The sequence below is a fragment of the Leuciscus leuciscus genome (assembly GCF_965113295.1).
Source record: "Leuciscus leuciscus genome assembly, chromosome: 12".
NCBI lineage: Eukaryota > Metazoa > Chordata > Actinopteri > Cypriniformes > Leuciscidae > Leuciscus > Leuciscus leuciscus.
Genome location: NC_138736.1, coordinates 16,181,139 through 16,204,286, shown reverse-complemented (window position 1 = coordinate 16,204,286; position 23,148 = coordinate 16,181,139). Strand labels below are relative to the sequence as shown.

The following is a 23,148-nucleotide window of genomic DNA, read 5'->3' as shown; positions in this document are numbered from 1 at the left end:
AAATTGGGTTGTAATATCTTAACACGACTTTCCAACGAGAAAATGTGACCTTATTAAAAATTAGAACATGTTCTCTTTATAGTCCTTGATGGAAGATAATTGAGATTCTGCTTTTATTAATATCTCGTTCCTCTGCTCCAGTTTAGAGGGCGAGCTGCTCTAACAGTGTGTTCAGACCATGTATCAGATCAGACAATGTTGTCTTCCTTCCTCAGTCAGACTCTGTGCTTAATGGTATTTATACCAGACAGTGTCTAGCATAGTCTAGCAAGCATGATGTCTGACACATCAATGTCCTCTGAGTCAACTATTGTGCTGCATTATGACTAACCCAAGTACAGCGAAACAGAAGTTGTATATGCAAGACAATTAAGCAATACATGCCATGTAAGTCAAATACATCTAAACAGAGTAATACACTAGTTTCATTAACAAACTTTAATAAACTTCCACTATAGTGGACAGAAGCCATTTATTATACAAATAAACATATAATCAGGGCTATTATAAAACCATAAAAAAGTCAACTGAAATAAATAAAGTTTAACTTTTTGGGGGGGGGGGGGGGGGGGGGGGGGTTCATTTGAATGTGTATGATCATAATATACCATTTAGATTTTTTGTATTTTTGGGGGGGAATTCTTATATTTAAATTTTTTGGGAGGAGTAAATAATTATATTAATATATTTTGTTGTAAATATTAATAATAATATATTCATATTTTCTTGTGATTAATTAATGTGTTGAAGGCATAAATTACATATTCACCCTATGAACCCTATATCATATTTGATACGTGAATGCCTCTAAATTATCATCATAATCAAAATATCAATATCACATATCTTTATACATTTTTATGAACTAAACAACTTCCATTGTTAGTAATATTTCAACATGAACATTTTCTGGACTGAAGCAACTTAGGTTTACTTGCATGATTATCCATACATTTTTAAAGAAAAATGAATCAAATATAGCCTATGATACATCAGGCTTTTGAGGAACATTTATTTGTTCATCTCTCAATCATCAATTGTATTTCTTTAAATGATAGACTAATGTTTTGCTAATGTTTGATCATAAAACTAAGTATTTAAATATAATTTTACTAAGACGTATTATTGGGAGATAGACAACTGATATATATATGCATTTAGTGTACATTTTTATGTTTTAAAACATTTATTACATTAGCTTTCAGAATTTCATTTTATATGCATATTTTTGCTCAGATTGGGCCTCTGTTTTTTTCCTTCTCAAGTATGAGCTTCATTTTATTTTTATTCTCATTATATCATACTACATGGGCCATAAAAGCCAAACAATTTAGATAGCCTACACAAAAGCCTGATGTATCAAATATGTTATAAAACACATATGCAAACTTGTTTTTTATTTTTATTTTATTTATTTTTTTGTGAACTATTTAATTTCAAAAAGACTATTTCATATATCAGGTTTATAGGGTTAATTTAAAATCATTCTCCTCATTTAGATTCATCTCAGAATCAAACGCTCCAGGTTCTCCTTGCAGCCATAGCAGCGCACGCCAATCAAAAATCCGGTTGCCTTGGCAGCGGTTGACGTCATGGCCCCTGCCCAGTCCCTGCTCCAGCAGCGCATGAGTGGGACGGAAACCCCGTGGATCGCACGGGAACGCTGTGCTGCGCGCCACAGTCAGTCAGTGAGTGGCAGCTGAACTGTACAGCCGGAGACGGACTCTCATTCACAGGTTGGCTTACTTTCGTTTCATTCAACTCTTCAGTGTATCGTTGTATAAATAAGAACTGTATTTCTTTGTTCCGCGTCTGCAAATTTTAATCGAGCAATTTATATCATTCGAGGCGAAGCAAATGTTTAGAAATGGCTAACGTTACTTGCCACAGGGATGCTTCAAAGCTTTTGCTTGAGAAACAACTCGTGGTTCTGTACGGATCCTACCAGAATTAAAAGTTCGCTGTGAATTAACGTTACTTATTTTAACGCAGCCATGGCTGTTGTGTCACTTAATAACCGCTGTTTTCCGCATATCCCTCTTAGTGCTTCAAGCCGTTTCAGATTTTCAGACAACGGAAGGATGAGTCTTCCTCCTCCGCACAGAAATCTCACTTCATCTGTTATCATTCATATGTTCTGGACTCAGAATATAAGTGTAAAATTGTGATTTATCGCATTCAAGCGTAGTCCTAGGACATCTGGCAAGCTAGATCTTGTCGGGCACATTGGGCAAAAAGTAGGGCGTTTACCTCATTGCTTTACTACTGGAGTTCCTGTCAGTTGAAGGTATCGACCGTGTGCTATTTGCTTATGGAAATGATAGGTGTTTTTCTCTTTGTCTGCACAATTTAATATATTCTCATTGTCTAAAAGGCCATTGGAAGATACAATGTGGCAAACAAAACCCCAGTTTAGCATTGGTTTCGTATTGAGACAAAGCGGATACTAGAAAGGTAACGTAATGTCAGGTAAAGAGCGGAACGCACTCGGTTGGACACGCGCGCGCGCTGGGCGGGAGCAGTTCGCACGCATAAATCCCCGGATGGACCGTGATCAGACTGGATATCAGCCCTATGGATAGATAGAGGTGTCTTGTTTAAACATTGTGCGCTTCTTGCTGTTGGGCTGGTGTGTGTGCACTGGGCGTGGTCGCCGAAGTCATGTCCGCATTTTTCACTCTTTTCTCACATATCCCATGCAAAATAAATGGGGTTTTGTATGGAATACTGCAGTATTTTCTATAAATGATTTATCTGTGCACATTATTATTATTATTATTATAAATCATGGAATTTCCTCTCCCACTTGAAACAACAAGTTGCTCTTCTCTGATGACGTGTTCAACGGCGCGAGGGCGGGACAACCTGTCACTCACATGAGATCACAGCAATAGCGATCCACAACAATCCAATCAATTACAGATAGACAAAATCAAGTCCCACCCTACATTTCTTTTCTTGTTCGAGAAGACTTTTTAATTGAACATATGTCACAAACAATAGGGAAGAAAAGACTATCACAACTTCTGTTTTGTGCTGACTTTAAAGGGATAGTCGTCTATTTACTCTCACTCAAGTTGTTCCATATCTTGATGAATTTCTTTGTCCTGCTGAACACAAAATAAGATATTTTGAAGAATATGGGTAGCCAAACAGTTGATGGATCCCATTGATTTCCATAGTGTGGGAAAAAAATACTATGGAAGTCAATGAGGTAACTGTTTGGTTACCCATATTCTTCAAAATATATTATTTTGTGCTCAGCAGAAAGAAGTTCATACAGTTTTGGAACAACTTGAGGGTGAATAATGCCATAATTTTCATTTTTGGGTGAACTATCCCTTTAAGGCCTTTTAATTTCTCTGGCAGTTTTCAGTCTTACATGATAATAGCTCAACATTTCAGCATTGGCTTATAACCATGCCTACTTCGATTCACTTAATTCATAAAAGTGATGCTCACAGAAGTGAACTCTTCCCTGTGTCAGTGCTAGTAATAGATTGATTTTTACCTTATATGGGCATTTTTACCTTTATGAAGCCACTTTTAACCTAATTAAATGTATGTATCATCTTCTGTGTCAAATTCTTACATTTAATCAACCAGTTTAATTAGAATAATAAGACAGCATGGCTGTTACCAATCAAATTAAATCAGTATCAACAAAATTAATCTTTGCAATGCAGAGGAAACACAGAAGCTGCATTTGAAGTGGCATTTATTTACATGCATGAACACAGACATTTTAATGCAGCTCAGAGGGGAAACGGACATGCATTAAACCTGCAGTTACAAATGCATAAATAATGTTTTGATTAGGGCTGTCACTACTATTTTGGTAATCGAGTAATCAGTCGATTATTTTGACGATAAATCGAGTAATCGGACAATAAACAATAGCCTTTAAAATGACTTAAATAAATACGTAATAACAATGAGGCAATAATATTTGGTTCAAATAAAGTACAGAAAAGGAAGTAATCTCATGGTTTTATAGAACACTTTTAAAATGCAGTATAATATATCGACGATTATCTTATGTAGGCTACATTATGTATTCTAATAAATGCTTGCAAAGGGCAGCATAGGCCTGGTGGTGGTGTTGTCCCACTTTAGAACAGATCAAATCCTTGTTTAATATTGGCCAAATTGCATATAATTCAAATGTTCACTTAAGCATTAATATTTGGCCGCTTCTTACTGATGGAAATGCTACAGCCACTGTCATTTCTTGAACAAGAATATGTGGACATCAAAACATGCAAACTCAGAGAGTGGGTTTAAATTTTTATTTTGAAATCGTGATGAACAGTTTGCAGAGATATTGATGTATTCTCCTGTGTTGGTGTAGCCTAGGCCTAGGTTTATAAATGATTTACCTTACAAATCTGTAGGGCTGGTCCGAATACCATTTTTTTGACCTTCGACGCTTCGGTAGTAATCAACACCGAATATTCGAAGCTTTGGAGGATAAAAATAAAAATAAACGAGGTTCAAACATCCATTTCGTAACAGACATGCATGTTTATTTGAGCATTTCTGTCAGTGAAACAACACACTAAAGCCTGTAAAGCATTGGAATAAATATCAGTAAATAATGGTAACTTAAATAATATAAAGTTAAATATTAAAAAAACTAAAAAAAAAATATTTTCACACAAAGACGCGTGATATGGCCTAAGCCTACCGCTCTGCGCTTTGAGAGGGATGTGGGACATGAGCAGGAGAAAGACCATCTCTTTTCTAATATTTTCATGTTTTCTACTTGTTGTAGAAGGTCTGAAGAACGAATTATATCTTCCACAAGGGGAAGACATTCAGGCTATGTTTGATTTTGCGCTGCCAGAGAAAGCGAAACTAAAGTCTCCCGCGTGTGTGAAACGCGCTTTACAAATAAACTTGACGCGCCTTACCAAGTCTAATAAGCACAAACTGTTAAAAAGAATTTTGCGTGCAAGTAAAAAGTTAGGCTATCTGTCCTACAGCGGGGTTTTTTTTCTACCTTACCATAGTAAAGAATGTGAATATAATAGGCATAATTAAAAGCTAACCAAAGGAAGAAACGTTTATAATCCCCTGCGAAACCGGGTGAGATGTGAGTGAAGATTTGGGAAAAGAAACAAGAGATTCCATGTTCAGTGGAATAACTAATGGAATATTGTTAAATTCGCTGATAATCGGGAGACCAGATCGCAAAATACAAAGCCGACAAAGCTTAAATTTCACCCTAGCTGATTCTTATGGGGAGGATTTTAGGGGGGAGGGCATTTTAAAAAAAGTTACATTTACCTAAATTTTTGCTCACTCATTGTATTTGTTTTTTATTAATTTAATTTAGTATTTATTTATTTAAAAAAAATTGCTTAAGAGTACACAACAAAAGGAAGCTTGATTTCAATCTTTGAATTAAATTGAAAAAAGTAGCACAAATAAATGCATGAAAAAGAGAAAAGTTTAGGTCTAACACTAGTATTCAGAAATAAAGTAATCAAATGCAAAATAACAGGTCTTATAGTCCTGTATAAATTGAATACATGGCTATTAATCCTGATTCATTAAAATGAATACTATCTTTTGTTGTTTTCTCTACAATAATGACAGACACATATTAGGCTACTCTCACTTTAAGAGCTAGTGCATGGATCCATTAGGGGCCGTTCATGTTTAGTCTAAAAATGTGTGGAAACTGCCGTCCGCGCCACTTGCTCCTCTTTTAAAAAGGGCTCCCTTTCCAACAGTAAGTTTTTAAATGACTGATTTGATCTTATGATATGTTTGGAGTAATTTACTCATACAACCTACATGCTAGAGTTATTGAATGTTTGCGGGAATTTCCCGCATTATAAACGCAAGACCTGCAGGAATGATTCAAATTATGCGCAATACCCACAATCCCGCGCCGAAATTCGAACCCTGATGAATGATGTTGGTGATGCAACAAAGTTGAGAAGTGTTTACCTTTATTCAGATTAATAGTAAGACATTGTGGCTCCTGCTAATGGAATTTGAAAATGTGGAGCCATTTTACCATTCAGATCAGAATAATCCTTAATTAATCTCTTACCTCTTTAGTTCAAAAACCACCAAAGATTGAACATGATAGAGTTGGATCTAGGGGTGGGCGATATGGCAAAAATATCATATCACGATTTTTTTCAGGAAAATCACGATTAACGATTTTATCACGATTCCTTTTTATGTTGGTTTATGTTACTATTTTGTGACTTAGCATTACAGCCAATCTAATGTCCATATTTTAAAAACAAAGCCTTAGGTAAAAAAAACAACAACAAAAAATTGGCAGACAGGGGCGAAGATAAATATATTTGTCATTATTTTCTTTGTTATTAAATATTAAGATCAAAGATACACATTACACATACACAACTTAATATACAAATTAAATAGGCTAAACAGTGCTTTACGTTTTCAGCTACAGGTGTATTTAACAGTAGCATTGAAGAAAGTAATTAAATGAACCAATATGAAAATAAAACAAAAACTTCACTGTATAAATTATACATTGATACTTATTAAAGCTACTATTAAAGTTATCAGTCAAGAGCAGTGAGTGATTTTCTCTTTGCATTTTGTTGTTTTATTCAAATTATCATAAATTCAAATGATCATAAATTACTCTCTCAAGTTGTTTTAAACTCGAATAAGTTTCTTTCTTCTGTTGAAAATAAAAGTTATTTGGAAGAATGTGGGTAACCAAACAGTTGATATACCCCAGTGACTACCATAGTATATTTTTCTCCTATGGAAGTCAATAGGGACCAGCTATACTGTTTTGATAGCCACATTCTTCAAAATATTAATATTAGAAAAATATTAGAAACTATTAGAAGGAAATTAAAACAGGTTTGGAACAACATTAGAGTGCGTAAATGATGAGAGAATTTTTATTTTTGGGTGAACTATCCCTTTAAGGACAAGCGGCAGTGTCTTTACTATTGCTACTGTCTCTTTAAGAGCTGCATGCGACCCGTCTAATATACACGCATTTGACAAGCAGATTTTCTCTCAATTTTCTCAAGTTTGCTTTCACTTTAGACATAACCGACTTTATGTAAACCTTGTGTGTATTTAACAGTATAAGCACAATAAGACTCGAAAGATAACTTAGTCCAGTATCAAGGCGCTGGTAGACAGGCTTTTAGTGCATGTGAGCTTCACATGTACGCGCTGAGAAACGCACACGTTATAACAGCGCATCAGCACGCGAATTAAATGTTTAACTGACAAGGCATTAAAGCACATGCAAATTGTGAACTGCAGTGTCCCGTTCCGCTGCGTTAACATTTTATGTGAATATACGTCGCGTTGTTCAGTATGTTGGGACAGAGGCGCCAGAACAGATATAATGCACGATTCTACGATATTTCTTCAAAAGCAGATCGTGGAGACATTTTAATCGTCCACGATCAAAAATCGTCATATCGCACACCCCTAGTTGGATCTGTATTCAGGACATTTCTGTTCCTTTTTTTATTGAAAGTAAGCTAGGTTTAATTGTTCAATCAAGATGTCCAATTAACAAACAATTTAGTTCCCTAACTATATCATCACTAATTATAAATGTAATTTAATTGAACTTTTTTTCCTATAGAACCAAGCAGCCATGGACAAGAGCCAACAAGTGCAGAGAGCCAAACTGGCGGAGCAGGCCGAACGCTATGATGACATGGCCGAGTCCATGAAGCAAGTAACCGAACTTGGAGAGGAACTGACCGATGAGGAGAGAAACCTGCTCTCTGTGGCCTACAAGAATGTTGTGGGCGCTCGCCGGTCCGCCTGGAGGGTAGTGTCCAGCATCGAGCAGAAAACCGAGGGCAGTGACAAACAGCAGATGGCTAAAGAGTACCGTGAGAAGATTGAGACAGAGCTGAAGGCCATCTGCAAAGACGTTCTGGTAAGCTTTGAAAGGGAAAGAACCAATGATAGGATCATAACAGGTACAGAGCTTGACTTTTTAAATGGAATATTGTGAATAATGTCTTGTCAGCAAGGTTTATTTTTTATATAAACCAGAAGTAGGGTTGGAAATAAAGAACTGATTCTCATTCAGAACCAGTGTTAATTTTGTAAAAAAAAACTAAAAAAGATAACTCTGGAACCGAATAGGGTTATCACGGTACCAAAATTTCTGTCAAATACCAGTCAAATTTCATGGTTCTCTGTACCTGTTGCGGTACCATAGCAAAAACTATTGTAATTTAGTTTTTATTTAACTATCTGAAAATTAATAAGTAAATAATCCATAAATAATTAACATGTAGTCTTCAAATATTGTTCAGTTAAATAAACATTGCATTAGGCTTGCTGCAATAGTCGGTGTTACACAGTGTTTAGCCGCACACCGATTACATCAACTGAACGGGTCTCCCCAATGAAGCGTGAGCCGAACTAAAGTCGCAACACAGAACAGCAGCAGGAGTCCAATTTAATTTATCATGTCACGAGATTGAGGAGCTGACTAGAGTTGCCCAAAGTAACGAAGTCGGTACTGAAATTAAAAAAATTGTTGAGCAGAATCGTAAACACCTCTGATTGCCCATTGTGCTCACACGCTCATCAAATATGTTTGTGATTGGCTACAATGATCAGCGCTTTCAATGACGCTCTTCACCGAGCACTTACAGAGATTACACACGGGAGCGTTTGAAAGCAGGCGTCTATCGGCGGACCGGTCCGCCGATAGACGGCTGCTTGTGCTTTCAAAAGCTCCCGCTCCCGTTTAAAAACAACAACTTTCAAACACTTCCGTGTGCTCTCAAACGCTCCCGTTCGTTGATCATTGTAGCCAATCACAGACATATCCGATGAGCACGATGGACAATCGGAGGTGTTAGGAAGTCAACATTTTTTTAATGCCTCTTCCGAGGCAATCGGAAGCGTCACATTTTTAAGTACCGAAGTCTGTACTTTTGACAACACTTGAGCTGACATTATTAAGAATAATAATGAACCCACCATTCAAGCAATCGCCACACCAGAATTGCTACTAATTTGCATGTAAAATGTGTACGGCCGCATGGGCATTCATAAGCGATTGAAAAGCAAGGTGGAAAGGAGGGAGCAAAGTCGATACTTTGCAGCATGAAAAGTAAAACTTTCATTTAAATTATGAATTGGTTATATACCATTTATATCTTCAATTCAGCCGCAGAGCAAGCTCACTGACTGAGAAAATCTGTCTATTCTGCCCAATAAATCACTTATTTACATTATTTGTATACTTTGTTGGTTATAACGAAATAATTTGCGAGCATGCAGAGCTCACGCTGAACAAACTTTTTTTTGATATTGTTCCAGGTTTTCAGTCAGTCAGTGGCCTAGAGGTCATTGGTTTTGCCCAAAACTGTATCCAGAAAAGCAAAACAATAAGCATTTTCTTTGAATGATCACCAAATCAGCTCTTGGTTGCAAGAGTTGTTTTCTCTCTCAGGAAACTGAAAGTGAAAATTACTCTGTGCAACTGGATAATGCTTTAACGGATCAGACAGGACCATGCCCTCTCCGGCCTGTTTTAGTTGGATTTTTGCCTGAAGTGTCTTAAACGGTGACACATGGAATGTCATGCTTTGCATTTATGACATTCCTTCCCTTTTCCAGATGTTATTTAGACTGCATCCACAAGAATGTGATGTTTAATCTGGCAGTAGGAGGGTAATGGGTTGAAATTGGCTTCTACAAAGGGAGAACCTACTGGACATTACATCTTGTATCCTCTAAACAACCTTACATTTTTGATTCTTCTAAATATTACAAGCCCTATTAGATAGTGAGATGAAGTACCATCTTGAAGTTATGAGGTGCTTGTACCAGTCTCAGCCTCTGACGTGAGTCACGCCCATGGACCATTTGCTGAACACCTGATGCAAAATACAAAATTGGAAACACTTCAGGGATTTCGAAGTCGTCTTCAGGATTTCTTGGAGACATATGTCACGTTTTTTAACGTCCATCTGGAAACAAAGATGCCGTGACGCCAAACCCGCTTGTGGAAGAAGAAAGCCGTTCTGTTTACAACTGTGACAATGAGCGCTTATCAGGACCAATTAAATGCTGGATTTTCAAAAGTATGTGAAGTATGTAAAGTTCACGGCACAGACTCTTTAAAATACGTCCAAGAGTTTTACACACCGGTATGTCATTGTAGGGACATCAACGTTACATTTTCATGCCCCTTAGCATGACGCGGAACAAAACGAACTGTGATTGTTTGCTTTACATGTCAGCCAGACGGCTTCTGGGCGGTCCTTGGCCAATGAAAGCTGCTAAAGAGTCCAGACCTTCTGCTGTCAGTCTGAAGGTCTGGCTACGCGAGACTACCTCGCTGATGGTCCCAATGTTCTTCCCAAAATTGTGTTGGAAAGAAAGAATAATTTTAAATGATGATTCACAACAAGAACAAAATGAAAATGTAAAGTGTATTGCAAAATTAATAGCTATTCACACCAAGTGTGAAGATATCTGTTGGGCTGAGTGGTGCTTTAAGTCTCGCGGTGATACACCATCTGCAAAGAATAAGAAAGTTCAACATTTAGATATTGCAAACAGCCACACTCTCAGAAAATAAAGTACATAATTGTACCTTTAGGGGTACAATGGCTTGTCACTGGGGCTGTACCCTCAAGGGTACAATATTGTACCTTAACCTTTAAAAGAAACAGTACACCATATGTACCTTTTAATGCTTTTTGACCCTCAAAAAGGTACATATATGTACCTTGAGGTCCAATAATAAGCCCTGTGGGGTACGTTAGTGTAGATTGTACGTTGGGGGACAGAAATGGACTCCTACTGTACCCCTGTTTCTGACAGTGCATAAACAAGGACAACTGAGTAAAGTTGTACATAAATGTTTATGGAACAACTTATGAAGCAAAGAATACGACAGTACGCTCCAGAGTTTTGCAGTCAAGTATTTTGAGCAGCTATGAATCTTGATGTGTTTCCATAAAAATGGAAATCTCTAAGAAAATTATGGGCATTCATTGGGCAGAAAGTGTGGGAAGTTGGAACCCTTGTACTTGTTCACTGACAAGGAGTGTGTGAGTTCAGCATCATATTAGTTCTGCTGTTTTTCAAGCTCAATATTACATTGTTACTATTTTGCTGTGATAATCCTGATATGTTATGGGTATTCATTGGTTGGACTGTGAAAACTCATCATATCTTGTGCCTAGGATACACAGTTTTCAGTTTAGTTTCGTCATCTTTGTTCATCCTGGGTGATGGTGAATGATGCAAATCTTTCTGAAGTCCCTTTTGAAATGACCTGTTTTCTCATACTTTGCGTTCAGTCAATTGCGTTTATGACTTTGCTACTAGAAAATGTTCGCTGGAAAAGTAGACCGTTAGAAACGTTACTGTCTTGGACTGCGTGTTCAGGTTCATGTGTCTCTCATCCGCAGCATCTCCTGGACAAGTTTCTGATCCGCAGCACTTCTCCAGCAGAGAGCCAGGTGTTCTACCTGAAGATGAAGGGAGACTATTACCGCTACCTGGCAGAGGTCGCCACAGGAGACGAGAAAGCCAGTGAGTTTCTCTCAAACAACATTTATATAAGATTTGTACAAGATGCACATTTGTCTTTTCTTAGTATAATTTATTTTCATTTGAGAAACAGATCCAAATATTAGATGGTCTTTGATGTTCAACATGGTCTCTGAACGTGAAAGTTGTGCAGCCACACTTCCATCACACACATGCAGATTTTTGGGGGTTTTGTTAACTACCAGTGGAACAGGTCTTTACGTGTGCTTCCACACCCTGAATGGCTGATTATTGAGGGAATGTTGCACAAAATCTTTTAAAACAGAAATTGTTTAAGGCTCAGAATGGAAGCCACACTTACAATACTTACAGGTATACAATATTAAGTAAACACAATGCAACAAGAAATACATGGCAAATACCAGGGTTCAATAAAATACTCAATACTTTTCAGTACTGAATGAAATATGTTTAGAATTAACTTTTGGTCAACTCATTTTATTTTACAGTTTATAAATCCATATGTCTTTAGATTTTGGATAAATGAGATCTTAGAAAATGGCATAATGTTAATTAGGGCTGGGCATTGATACAAATTATTTGATTAGTTTTTGATTCGATTCAATATCGATTCATTTGGATATATATCTGGGACGGTACATGGCAGATTTTCTCTGGGAAAAAAAATCTCAATTAATTCTGTAAACTATATAGGGAGTCAGTTGGGACTGTATTACTATAATATTGAAGATTAAAATTAACTGGTTAAACTCTTAAATTACACACAAGAGAGTTTTTATAATAATGCTATAATTTGCTATAAACTTTATTATTACATAATTATGTTTCTACTCCAATACTTTTTAAAATATTAACATATAAATTATTTATTCAAACATGCATTAAATATTAAAGAATAGTAAACAAATATAATGAATATGTAATAATGCATATATTTAGAAAAATGCTCCTCTAGAGTTCACTTTTCTAGCTGACTAATGAGTTTATGGTCACTGAATGGCTTTTCTGAGGTAAGTTTAACATTGTGACATTGTTTACAGTCTGTTTTATTGATGTCTTCCTGTGGTTGAAACACTGATTGAGCGATTACATGAGAGGATACGGATTTCGATAAGTTGTACGGTATTTTTTTCCGGTATTGTCTGATGTGGATTCATGTTTATTTCGTGCTGTAACTAGTAGTAAAGCGGAAGAGATGATCAGTTCACAAGCGGTTCGCTTGATCTGAGGCGGTAACAGCAATCTGTCACGCCACATTAAAGTGTGCCAAAACTGTATTTATTGTTTGATTTTCATAATGAAATGGACAGAATTTGATACATTTTCATATAACAGTCTTTTCATATCAAAAGTAACAAAGCACAAACAAAGGGGATGGGAAGCACGTTACAATGTTCATTTATCAACTGAAAACAGCATAGACTAAAACATCGATTCTTGGGATTTAAGAATCTATATTGGTTCCTAAAAATGAGAATCAATTAAAATCGAGAAATCTATATTTTTTTAGGGTATTTTTTAAGAGCCTTTTATCAGGGACGAGCCAATGATGCCTTAAAATGCCGTCCTTATTGACAGCCCACTAGGTTTTGGAACAGACCTATAGTGTCCCCATGAAGAGTCTTGCATAACTGCCAATATAACTCTTGTAGTGAATTTAATACCTTGTTTTACTCATTTGTTTGTCCTTGAGCTAATATACTGGCTCTGCTCCAAACTCTCCAGCTGCCTACCTAGAGAAATCATAGGCACGCCAACACGAAGGCTGCTTCTAACACTATGCAGCAAAATGATGCAGCTTATACCCAATACCTTGTTTTAGCCAACATCTATTGCAGCATAAAATATAACTTTGCTTCCCATTTATCACTTAAAGAATACTTTAAATGCTTTGATACCACAGCAAAAACTCCTAATAAAGTTCAAACATTATTAAAGACAAATGAACAGACAATAGAATAGAACATTTACAAATAGTTAGTTACAAATATATTAGTAGTATTCAGGTAGAGAAATTTAATGTGAATCAAGATCTCTTTTGCCTCTTCTTGCATTTGAATGGTTTAAAAATGGTTTAAATTGGCAAGACTTAGAAACTTAGAAATAATAAACTTTCACTATATAATGGTTAAATGCAATTAATCTGAAAATCACATTTCTGTACCTTGGGGCCTGGTTCGTACGGATCAACTACGATCCGTTGCACCCCTAATTAGAAGCCTTGGAAGCTGAAGCTCGCGATTATGGTAAGGGGCGTTACATTTTCGACACGCTTGAGGTGTTTGGCCAATCACAACGCACTAGGTAACCTAGCCAATCAGAGGAGGGGCTTTCTAGAAATCAGCGCGTTTAAGACACTGGGAATAGAGGAGCTCCAATAATGTACAGTATGTGAAAAATTATGTGCTTTGAACATTTAAAGCTTGTTAACCTATTCTATTACACCTAATAATCAAAATAATGAACTTTAAAAAAAAGCATCATTTGACCTCTTTAAGCCAAGTATCTCAATTATAAATGCCTTATTAGATACTTTAAAGAATTGATTGAAAAAACCCCATCTTATTAAAAATGCTCTTTATCCAAATATATGTGCATTTTTGTGCTTATTAGAAGAGTGAGCTGTTAGCTTAGCAACAGTTTGGAAGAGAGTGTGAGGTTTCCTTAAAACCACTACCTGATCGTGTTTGTTGCTTTTGAACTCAAGGGGTCAGTCAGTTAACACTCTTCATAGAGATAGAATCACATGAAGTAGCCACAGACTCAGAGTTTTCATTAATTATATATTTGGAAATGAAGGATGGAGGTTTAGATCTGAAGGTCTTGTGTCCTAGTTCATAAAGCTCTTGAGACACAAGCTGCTTGCAGATTAATTTGAGAACGTCCAGTGTGACGTTTTCTGCCTCCTGTGCCTATCCTCACTGTAGCTAATATCTCTACTTTATTACAAAAAACTAGCCCAATCTAGTGATTTGGTTGTGAATTGGGCAGCAAGTTGCAGTTGTTGATTTTTGTGTGCATCCAGCAAGGACCGTGCAAATGTTTATTGTTACTGCAGCTCCAGATTCAGGAGCGCTGCAGTGCCTTTCCTCAGTATTGTTGCAGGAAACACTGCAGCACAATCCTGCTCCACCTTCTTTCATTTCATTAATGAGGCTATTGAGTGATTTCTCTTCACATGTGGTCCTTGGCTGAGTATGTCAGTGGAAGTAATAATTCACTCTTTCCGATAGATGCACGAGGTTATTAGGGCTGCTTCTTCTCCCTGCAGGGTTTGATGAATTTTTAAGAGCCTGGTGTGTTTCTATGGCAGCACAGGAGTGAATGATCTGACTGAAGCTGCCATCTGTGGAAACGACAGGACCAGACTGTGCAGCAGATCCTAGATCAGTCTATGTTTATATAGTATTACAGTTAAGCTGCAGGTTTTTTATAGATTCTTACGAGAGAGGAAAGAATATCGCTGATCTATTTGAGCTTAAGCATCCGCTGACCTACTACTGTCAGTATGATGGGCTGCATAATCATCGTCATGGCAACAGCATCTGGCTTATGTGTGTTGTCCAGCTGGGTGTCGGCAGTAGGCAGAACCTCCTGCGGGTGGGTTTAATATATGCACCGCTTGGTCACTGTCTCCTAAAGCTCTTCAAATGAACAATTACTACTGCTCATCAGGCACGGTGTGTGAAACACTTTTACAGAGCTGGCTATCTTCAAATATTTATGTATTTCTCTCTGAGCACAGATCAATACAGGCAACCGCAAGTGAACTATATTGACTATATGAACAAAATGTTAAAACGTCTGTTTTAATGGTCTCATACACAAGGCCAAGGAGAGGGCGTGAAACTGTCTTTAGGACACTGGCCAAATAAAAAGCACATTTAAATCCGCTTCAGCAAATCCTTAAGAATAAATTAATATTTTACATGCACTACTCTTATGATCACCAAGGATGTATTTATTTGATATTGTGAAATATTACAATTTAATATGACTTTTCTGTTTTAATATATTTTAATATATAATGTATTCCTGTGATGTCAACCGAATTTTCAGCATTATCACTCCTGTCTTCGGTGTCACATGATCCTTCAGAAATCATTCTAATTTGCTGTTCAAGAAACATTTCTTATTATTATCAATGTTGAAAATTGTCGGGCTGCTCAATATTTTTGTGGAAACTTGTGATGATTTTTTTTTAGGATTCTTTGATGAATAGAAAGTTTAAAAGAACAGGCTTTATTTGAAATAGAAATCTATTGTAATATTATAAATGTCTTAACTGTCTTTGACCTTGCTGAATAAACATTAATTTCTTTAAAAAAAAAAAAATAATTAACTCCAAACTTTTGAGTGGTAGTGTATATTGTTGTATATTGTTGGCCTTAATTTGTTCTGTTTTGTAGGAAAGTATGAAATGATTCTTGCATAAATAATTTTTGTGTTTGTTTACAGACATCATCCAGAAGTCTCAGGAAGGGTACCAGGCCGCCTTTGACATCAGCAAAGACAACATGCAGCCCACTCATCCCATCCGCCTGGGCCTGGCTCTCAATTTTTCAGTCTTTTATTATGAGATCCTGAACTCTCCAGAGCAGGCCTGTGAACTGGCCAAGAAGGTTAGAATGGATGCTCATGAAACTCAAAGCTCATACACAGAATAATGCCCCTTGAGCTTTTGTGTTGAATTAATGTAATGCTTAGTATTATTTATTTATCCATGTATCTGTTTTTATCTAGGCTTTCGATGATGCCATTGCTGAGCTGGACCAGTTAACTGAAGATTCGTATAAAGACAGCACACTCATCATGCAGCTACTTAGAGACAATCTGACAGTGAGTTCTTGTTTTGTGATATTAACCCAGTGAGAATATATGTGACGAACTGAGAATTTCTTGACTGATAATAATGCAGATAACTGATTTTGCTAGCATTTAACCCTCACCTAATTAAAAATGACGTATTATAATATCATTGTAATCATTATAGGAATCAGTAAAAAACTCATACAGATTGGGCATTCATTAGAAATGTCTCAATTAGTACAATATAGCAAGTTTATTTGTTTTACTTGTACAATCTTTGCAGGTATTCAAGTGTGAAAATCCTTAAATGCTTGTTCATATGTGAGATACTATTGTATTCAAAAACAGCTAGATGGTGTTCAATGGAATGGGAAGCAGACATGTTTTTTTCAGAGTTGAACTACTTTTAAAGGACTAATGAAATGGAAAAACAAAATGTCCTTGATATTTACACATATAAGGGGTTACTCTATCTTAAAGCTCCCCAGTGTAAAATACGATTTTCCACCCTCCTGAAATTGGTGCTATAAAGTTCGCCAATCACAGCAGTTCTTGCTTTCTAAAAGACGGACACACAAAGTGCTTGTCATATATCACACCTATTCAGTGTTTTCAAACAGATCATCTTTATTTTAGGTTTCAGACATTTAAATACACAAGTACTTGCAAAACAATACATTTATAGTTTGTGTCTATGGAAGCGACAATAATAATCCTTTTATATTACAATATGACGAAGTGTTTTATTCATATCAGATACACATTGTATAGATAACTATATAGTGTTCTATATTCTTCTCCCAGTTCACCGGTCACTTACTTTCTTGTTTTTCTGGAGTAGAGGGTGAATTTACCTGATGTAAATCTGACAGATCCGATTCTCTGCACTGCAGTGTAAACTAGCATGGCGGCGCCCATTGTGCGTTATGGGTCTCACTAATATAATCATTATAAAGGTTTTTAAACGACGAAACACATTCACGTACACATGTGAGAATGTGAATATCAGATTAATCCTGATATAGTTAAGTTTTTGAGTAAAAAGGGAACAACAAAATAAAAGCAATACATTTGTCATACTGCACTATTGTGGCTGGGGTGTGTCACGTGACAAGCATGCCATGTCGCCATGGAAATTATAAGGTGAAACGTTTTAAAATAAGGGTCGCCTTTAAAACCTTCACGCTTTGGGGTCAGCTAGAATATTTTAAACTTGCATGCGAAAGGGTTAAATAATCACACAAGGTGATTTACTAAGGTTTGCGCTAATTTACTGTTATTTGCACCATTATTTACCACCTAAAAAAGCTTGTCTTAAACAAGACACTAATTTGCGCTGCTCTTGGTAGATTGTGTTGGTCATTATGGAAATGATCCGACAGCGTCTGTGTTTTTTAATTTGCATGTCGTTAGAAAAATACGCGCATAACTTTCCACTCCCATCGCCGCCTTTTTGGAATTGCACTCTCACGCTAATTTACCCCGTTTAGTAAATCTGGCCCTAAGTGTTTTGATGGTGAAAATGAGGAAGAAAAATTAAAATTATACAAACTATCCTCCAGAAATATAATATTAAGATCTGAATCTGAAAATGAATTTGACAAATTTAACTCAAATACAGAGCTTATGATACGAGACATTTAAAAAAAAATCATATACACACATAGCTTTTTTGAAAATGTTACTTAATGGAACAGCCAAAATATGTACAATTCCATATTACTTACTGATGATCCTGATTATAAAGCTCAAATACAAGTTAACCTTGTATAGATCTTGAAATAATTCTCAGAGAGTGATGGGACTTTACCTGGCTGTATCTTTCCATGCGTGCACACACCGATGGAAGATGCCGGTTTGGTCTTACGTCCACATTACAAAAAACAATGGTGCAGGAAAATATGCTGTGCGCTTTAGCAGTTTAAGTTTACAGCTGTAATTGGTGTTAATAAATATTTCATTATCTCAGTTATCAGCAAATTAAAAGGTATGCAGCCCTAGATGTATCAAGCTCCTTTCTACCCTTTTAATTTTCTGTGTTTAAGATGTCAGAAATATACCGAAATGTAAGTGGATAAATGTGTCCTCTTTGATTTTCAGCTGTGGACCTCTGATAATCAGGCCGACGGTGAGGACACAGAGGAGGGCCGGGAAAACTAAAGCCAACTCTACAAAGAACCTTTTCAGTCAGCACAGCGAGAGACAACGCTGACGCTTTTACAGTTCCAGCTTCATACTCACCAGCCCGTCATTTGTGTGTGTGTGTGTGTGTGTGTTTGGATTTGAGAGTGTGAAGGAAAGACTGTGTTTGTGTACGTGTGTTTGTTTGGGGGAGGGGGGGAGGGGGCAAACAGCAGTTGTTTGTCTTTAAAATGTGTTAATTGTGGATTGGAGAACGCAATATAGTTTGTTGGCTTGATGTGTGTTCATGTAAAAATGCTCACTGGGATGCTTCTGCATCACTGATGCGAGTCACCATGAAGCCAACATCAACTTTGTTGTAGGTGCATATGTGAGAGAAAGAGAGAGTGAGTATGAAACCGTTTGTGAGTTTGCTAGGGGAGCAATTAGTGATGGGTTTCTTGTGGCTTAGACTGAATTCTTCATTTTCCTAAAGAATCGTGGGAAATAAACCAAAAGTCAGTATGAACGAATACTTGTGTCAGATTGGGCTTGTGCAAGACATTCTACTTCAGTTGTCAAGTGTTTGATTTCTCATTGGTTAATAACGCATACAATCTCTGTCAACCAGACCTAAGATCAAAAAGACTTGACACATGGCTTATACTGTAACTTTGATATAAAAGTCTTGTTACCGGAGTAACGCTTTTCATGTGCTTATCTGATTAATACCGTTTTCTATTAGGATTTTCGGTTTTGTTTTATTTGTACTACTACTTACTAAATCTGTTTTTAGTTTGTTTTGTTTACTCTTTTGATACTTGCCTAAAATGCATGTGGCTTTAGTTAATCAGGGTGACTGGAGTTGGCTGATTGGGCTGCCTAGAAACTGTCTTTGAATTTTCATACAGAACACTCAGCATTATTGTTATTTGTTATGGAGGGTGGGCGGAGGGATCTGGATTTCATGTTAGTGGAATTAAAACAGATAAAACACAAACCACATGATCTCTTGTTCTTTTTGCCTTGCATTCAGTCTGGCGTTTTTTGAAACCTGGCTGTTTTCAAAAGATCCTATTTCTGGACTTGAAATATTCATTTAGTTTAGTGCTTGCTTGGGAAATGGGGTTTGTTTCTGGGACACAAATACAATTAAAAAGGATTTTCAAGTAAAACAAAAAAGGGGGGATGCGGGGATACTTACCCAAAATTGAAAATCTGCATAATTTTCTCTACCTCATGTTGTTCCACATCTTTCCTGGAACATAAAAGGAGAATCTGGCATAATTTTTGGCAGAATCTGCGGTCTTGTTTTTTTCTCACACAACAAAAAGGAATAGGAAATGAGGGTGTCAAAGCTACTGCAGAGAATGTCAAAAAAAAAAAAAACATTGACTACAGGAGACTTGGAATACACAAGTGCACAAGTTGGATTAACTCCACAGAAGAAAGTAAATTTGGAACAACGTGACGGTCAGTAAAATATTTCTTTTAACTTTAAATGTGAGACGCTTGCTTTAATAGAAAACCTGTTCTTTGGCTTTGTGGTCAAGTGGTTATCTAATGTCTTCTAAGACCTGATTTACATTCAGAGCAGGAAATGGGTCATATAATCTCTGTGGAAGCTGCAGTCATTTGAGTTTGTAAAGGCCTTCGAGTCCTGCACCAGATTCAGTGGACAAGAGAGGTGACTTTCAGGACAGGTGACTCTGGCAAATGCTGACTAATTTACATGACCTGAACTCACCAGTGTGCTCTAGTCATGAGCACATGTTGATTTGTTGTTCAGGTCATGATGCCTCTACAGTGCTGAGCACACAGTGATTACTTTAAATGCCATACTGCATCCTGCTTGTGGAAAACCTGGACTGATATGGGCAGTTTTAAAATGTATGTAGATTAATAAAATCTTTACAAGTCATGAACATTAGTGAATTTTGGTGGCTAGAAATTCCTTTTTGAAACTGGAATTATTTTTTATTTTATTTTTTTAAATCATTATCCAGAAGTATGTAAAGTAATTCAGTTGTGAAAATGTGTGGGGTTTTTGGCAGGGTGTTTAATATAACGTAATATAATTAATAATATTATTATTAATATGGATTATTATTAATATATGGAAATATCTGAGTTTTATCAATTGGAAATTACAATTTATAAAAATCCATATTTCCAGGTTTTATTATTAAATATGTTACGTTATATTATACACTTTGGCAACACCTTGAAAACTTCAGTAGTTCAATAAAATCTTAGAAAGTCATCGAAATTATTAGGGAATGCACAATTTGGTGGCTAGAAATTGCTCTTTGAAACTGGAATAATAATAAAAAAATATATAAAAAAACCCTGATCCAGTAGTCCAAATAATTTACTGAGCAAAATGTGTGGGAACACTGGTTTTGCATATGTATATGATATAATATAATATAAATCTCTGGGTGCTCCAGTTTTCACCACAATCCAAAAACCTGCAGCATAGGTGAATTATCAGTAGGTGTCAACGAGTGTGTGAGTCCTGTGATGGACTGGTCATCTGCCCAGGGTGTCCCCTGCCTGTGGCCAGACATGCTGGGATAGGCTCCAGCGACCCTGCAGAGGACACATGGATGGATAATATAAAATAAATATAGAAAATCAGGGAATTTTAACATAAAATAAATATATCAATATATATATCCGCTTGTCCATCCAATGAAATGAACTCTAGTGTCCCTGTATGTCTGGACCGCTGCTTGAAAAGGCACTGTTCCTCTCAGTTTGGGTGTGTCAGTGAAGAGCCTCGGCCTAAGGCTGTGGGATGGGCCCGTGTTGCCATGGAGATGGACAGACTGCATTGAACAACAGTATTTATGTGGAAAGGGAATGAGTAATCAGCAGGAAGGGATGGGAGACAGAAACTTCTCTGAGTAATGACAAAGCACACTGTCATGCGAGACAATACATGTGGATTATTAAACACTTCAGAAGGAAACTTTGATATGAGCACCACCAGAGCCTTTGTAATGTGAAAGTCGTTTTTAGCAGCATTTACACAAAAAGCTAATGATATTTAAAAGGACAAAGAACACAATTCAGGTGCAGTTAGGGCAATATGGAAGGATATAAACAACAACATTGTTCATGAAATGATTAAATACATAATTAAAATTTGCAATCACTCTATAAATATACAATGAAGTGTGCGGGATACAATGTTGTGGGGAAAAAATGCTACCAATAACTGCATGTGTGGCTTACGCGGACACTCACTCACTCGATAACAGGCAGACAGACACATCTTCACTACCAACATCCAGCATAGACATTTGTTCATGACATGTGGTGTTATAATTAAAAACACAGAATGTCTCAGTAGAAAATCCCGATCAGATCAAAGCAGTGCAGTGCAGCTCAGCACTGCGGATATCTGCACTGTCAGTAGTTCTTCAAGGTCTGTTACTCCCCCTATTGGTGATCTTCAGCACAGTCATCTATTCTACAGGCTGTTACAGTAGAACTCACTCATGAACTATGACTGATAACTAAACAAGTAAACAGTCTGTGCAAGTAAATAAAAGGCAACACTGATCAAAGACTATATTTCCTCTCCCTTCAGTATCCTGTCCTGTTTGATCAAAGCAATTAATTATCACTACTATATATAGTAGTGATAATTAATTGCTTTGATCAAATAGGACAGGATGCTGAAGGGAGAGGCAATACAGTCTTTGATCAGTGTTGCCTTTTATTTACTGGCACAGTTAAGCAAGTAATCAAATGTTAAAAGAATCAATATTATTGTCAAATGTTAAAATAATCACTATTATTTGGGTTGAAGTGCAATCAGTTATTGTTAAATTACTTTTTGTTAAGTGCGCATTTCTTTGATTTGGCCATTTTATGTCCCAGCTTATATTTTCATTTAACAAACAGACTAAAGTAACTAACTTTCAATATTAACCTAAAAAAAATTATAAAAATAAATTAAGAATCAAATAAACATAAACTATTTTAATATTTGTTATGTATAATTCTTTCAAAATCACAAATACAACAAATTTGCCCCTTATCTTATCTTTTTTTTTTTCTTGTTTTTTTTTTTAAGTTACAGTAGGCTACTTGTTTACCATGGAGAAAACAGTGTCATTTTAATTGTTTCATTTACGGTCAACCAATACGTTTTTCAATTGATGCAAATAGAATGGAAATGTTATTTAAATGTAATTGTGTATATTTAGGATACATAAAATGTTAGCTATGGAATTAGTCTTTGCAAGACAACGGAGGCAAATGTGACAATGAAACACTGTGGTGGAAATTTTTATGACTTTTCTTTATGACAACAATCTCAATGCTTCCTTTAGTCGTTAATGCATAGTAGTAACCGTATTAACACAATTTAATATCTAAATAATAAACTATAAATATTTAACAAAGCCATTTTCAAATTCTACATTAAATTAACTCAATTAATAAATTCAATCATTTATTTTTCCCTTTAACACATTCGTCATTGTCACAAAAGTCAACTATTCGTCGTTCATAAAGCTTATTAGACATTATCTACGGGCTCTGACATTTTTCATCCAATCATCATCCAAACCGGTGAGCGACTGTTGCGTTTTTCTCATGCGCGTGCTCGGTGGATGACGTACCCGCGGGTATATATGTGACGGCTCAGTCCGTCCCATTCCTCCCGAAACCCCCGGC

At 36.4% G+C, this 23,148-nt stretch overlaps 1 protein-coding gene across 1 annotated transcript; it reads left to right on the top strand.

Moving 5' to 3' along the window:
- The first annotated feature begins 1,544 nt into the window (after positions 1–1,544).
- On the top strand, positions 1,545–19,456 carry ywhaz (tyrosine 3-monooxygenase/tryptophan 5-monooxygenase activation protein, zeta polypeptide). The gene is made up of 6 exons (XM_082186141.1): positions 1,545–1,736; positions 7,613–7,915; positions 11,424–11,547; positions 15,985–16,148; positions 16,270–16,365; positions 18,436–19,456. The coding sequence occupies exons 2-6, from the start codon at positions 7,625–7,627 to the stop codon at positions 18,493–18,495; spliced, it is 735 nt and encodes a 244-aa protein (XP_082042267.1). The 5' UTR covers positions 1,545–1,736; positions 7,613–7,624; the 3' UTR covers positions 18,496–19,456.
- Positions 19,457–23,148: the final 3,692 nt, after the last annotated feature.